Source organism: Penaeus japonicus, unplaced genomic scaffold, assembly GCF_977035675.1.
Source record: "Penaeus japonicus unplaced genomic scaffold, GWHDUDI00000001_assembly GWHDUDI00000014, whole genome shotgun sequence".
NCBI classification, from domain to species: Eukaryota; Metazoa; Arthropoda; class Malacostraca; order Decapoda; family Penaeidae; genus Penaeus; species Penaeus japonicus.
The window spans coordinates 33,666,391-33,668,890 of record NW_028234416.1 but is presented as its reverse complement, the minus strand read 5'-3'; the positions used below and the strand labels follow the sequence as shown (position 1 = coordinate 33,668,890).

The 2,500-nt window shown below is 32.2% G+C and overlaps 1 protein-coding gene across 1 annotated transcript in view; it reads left to right on the top strand.

Annotated features, from left to right (window-relative positions):
- LOC122261629 (stranded at second) overlaps nt 1-776 on the top strand; it is a 113,648-nt gene extending 112,872 nt beyond the window's left edge. The window contains exons 29-30 of the mRNA XM_086543738.1: nt 429-442; nt 708-776. Coding sequence (XP_086399864.1) covers nt 429-442; nt 708-776 — 83 coding nt within the window. The remainder of the gene's footprint in view (nt 1-428; nt 443-707) is intronic.
- The last annotated feature ends 1,724 nt before the right edge of the window (nt 777-2,500 follow it).

The following is a 2,500-nucleotide window of genomic DNA, read 5'->3' as shown; positions in this document are numbered from 1 at the left end:
AAAGTATTGATATGGTATTATAAACTTTAAACAACTAATTGAAATGTATATAAATTAAATGATTGCTTGTACCTATAAAATAAAGGTATTTACTAAGGTTGAATATCAGATGGAATACATTAAGAGTATTTTGGCGAATTTCTAACATGCAATTAAGAAAAGGGAGATTATATGTTAGTGCAATTAAGAAAAGGGAGAATATATTTTAGTGTAATTAAGAAAAGGGAGATTATATGTTAGTGCAATTAAGAAAAGGGAGAATATATTTTAGTGTAATTAAGAAAAGGGAGAATATATTTTAGTGCAATTAAGAAAAGGGAGAATATATTTTAGAAAATGTCGACAATAGTATTAAAAAAAGGAACTCATTATTCTCCAATGTCCTCTTTATATACAAATAAGTTTAGTTACCTTTTTATATGCTGTAGATATTAAGCACAGTGTAATTCCTCCTCAGATAAGTATTCGTTGACATCGGCACCGAATACATTTCTAAACATTTCTGAACATTTCTAAACATTTTTAAACATTTCTAAACATTTCTAAACAACACCTTTGTAAAAACAACAATCGCACGATTTAAGAACAACGATTTAAGGGAAAGATTATTAACACTGACACTTTCTAAAGGTGCATCTTTATTTATTTACTGATCTATTGACTTACTTATGTGTTGATGTGTTTATTTATTTATTTATTTATTTCAGACTTACGACATGGAAATGAACGGGATAAAAGGCAGCGGGAACGGCGCCACACACATGGATGAACCTTAGTCCTTTGCTCATAAGAGGGTGCTAGCCTTGCATCATGCAACTTTTTATTTTATTTTTTTTTTCGTGTATTTTTTTTTTTTTTTTTTTTTTTTTTTTAGCTACTTATATTTCCTAATTTTGTTAGATATGTTCTCTCTCGCTTTTTTTTTTATATATATGTGGAAAGTTATGGCATTTGAAAGGCTAGGTCTTTGAAGGATGCCCTATAGCCCTCCTCCCGCGCCCCCTCCCCCCCTCCCAGTGATAGTGTATAAATCTTCCATCACTGTTACACGTGTAAATAATTATTGTTCGGAGAAAACCTCGTGGCTCTACAAAATAGCATCTTCTGGAAGCATCACCTGGGGAGATAATTCGATCATGTGTTATGACGGAAATCTTGTCTTTTAACGAACTCGTAGATATGAAATGTTCTATCGTGATTTTATCTGATTTAATCATCGTTTTAATTAAGGAAGATAGTTTGTGCTAGACTCAGGTGGATGACCAGCTGTGTATATGTAGTTGCCAGTTTGGGTTTTAGTGTAACATACAGTGCACCAGCCTTTGCTTCTTCCCCCCCCCCTCTCCCCCTTCCCCCTTCCCCCTTCCCCCTCCTCCCTCCTCCCCCCAGAAAACACTTTCTTCTTTTATTCTGTCTCTTGTTTGTTTATGGTATTGTAATAATAAATAATTGCTTGATACTAACTTCTGCTTCTCTCAGCTGGAATCTTATTTTCTATTTATACTGTAGGTATTTATATTTCCCTCAGAGATGAAAAAATAACACAGAGTACTGGTGCTTTGTGAATAATTAGGTTGTACCTTTTTTAACAAAAAAAAAAAATAGATAATAAATTACTGTACTTAATTGTGCCATTATTGTACACTATCACAGAAGAAAATTATTGTACAATGAGACACCTGTTATCATGTATGGATTTAGCTACGATATTGTGTTATCCCTTTTTCACTAAAAAAAAAAAAAAAAGAAGGTTATCCTTTCCTCGCAAAATTCATGAGCGATAATTTGTGAAATCACCAATTATAGACGTTACAAAAAAAGTCTTTTTAAAATACATTTTATACGTATCTTCCATCTTCTCGTGGATTTTTCCGAGGAAATTAATAACCTTTGGAAGAGGTGTGGGCAGTATATTAATTAAATGTCATATCAGGTAACAGATAAAAGGTCCACAAAGATAAGACGTGTTGATGCTGGATTTCCTCTTTTTTTTTCTCCAGTTTTCGTAAATCAAGTCTCGTGTATTGGGTCCTGTTAAGATCTGCCAAAATGTCTGCTCTTAATTAATGAAGCTCGAGTGCTGTTCACTGGATACGTTTAGTGCAAAAGGATATTCTGTTTATTATTGCAATTTGTAAAGAGAGGCTTTGAAGAATATGCATGACTTATACATTAACTTTGCTTAGAACTTTCTTTTTTTTTTTTTGAAAGATATCCCAAGGTGAACTAGGTACTTCAGTTTTTTTTTTTTTTATGGATGCGTTTTATAAATATTGATATTTTCTTGATATTTATAATGATAGATACACTTTGGCGGGGTCTTACAGGCTTGGTACTAATTTTCTCCCTGTTAAGAGAAGTCCTACTTTGACATATGTGATAAGAATTGTGTAAAATTGCCTAATATAGAGTAAGTATTTTTCCTTAATGACCGTTATCCTATTCAATACATTAGATTAATGGTCATGCATTGTATTTGTATTTTTGTACGTTGATACAC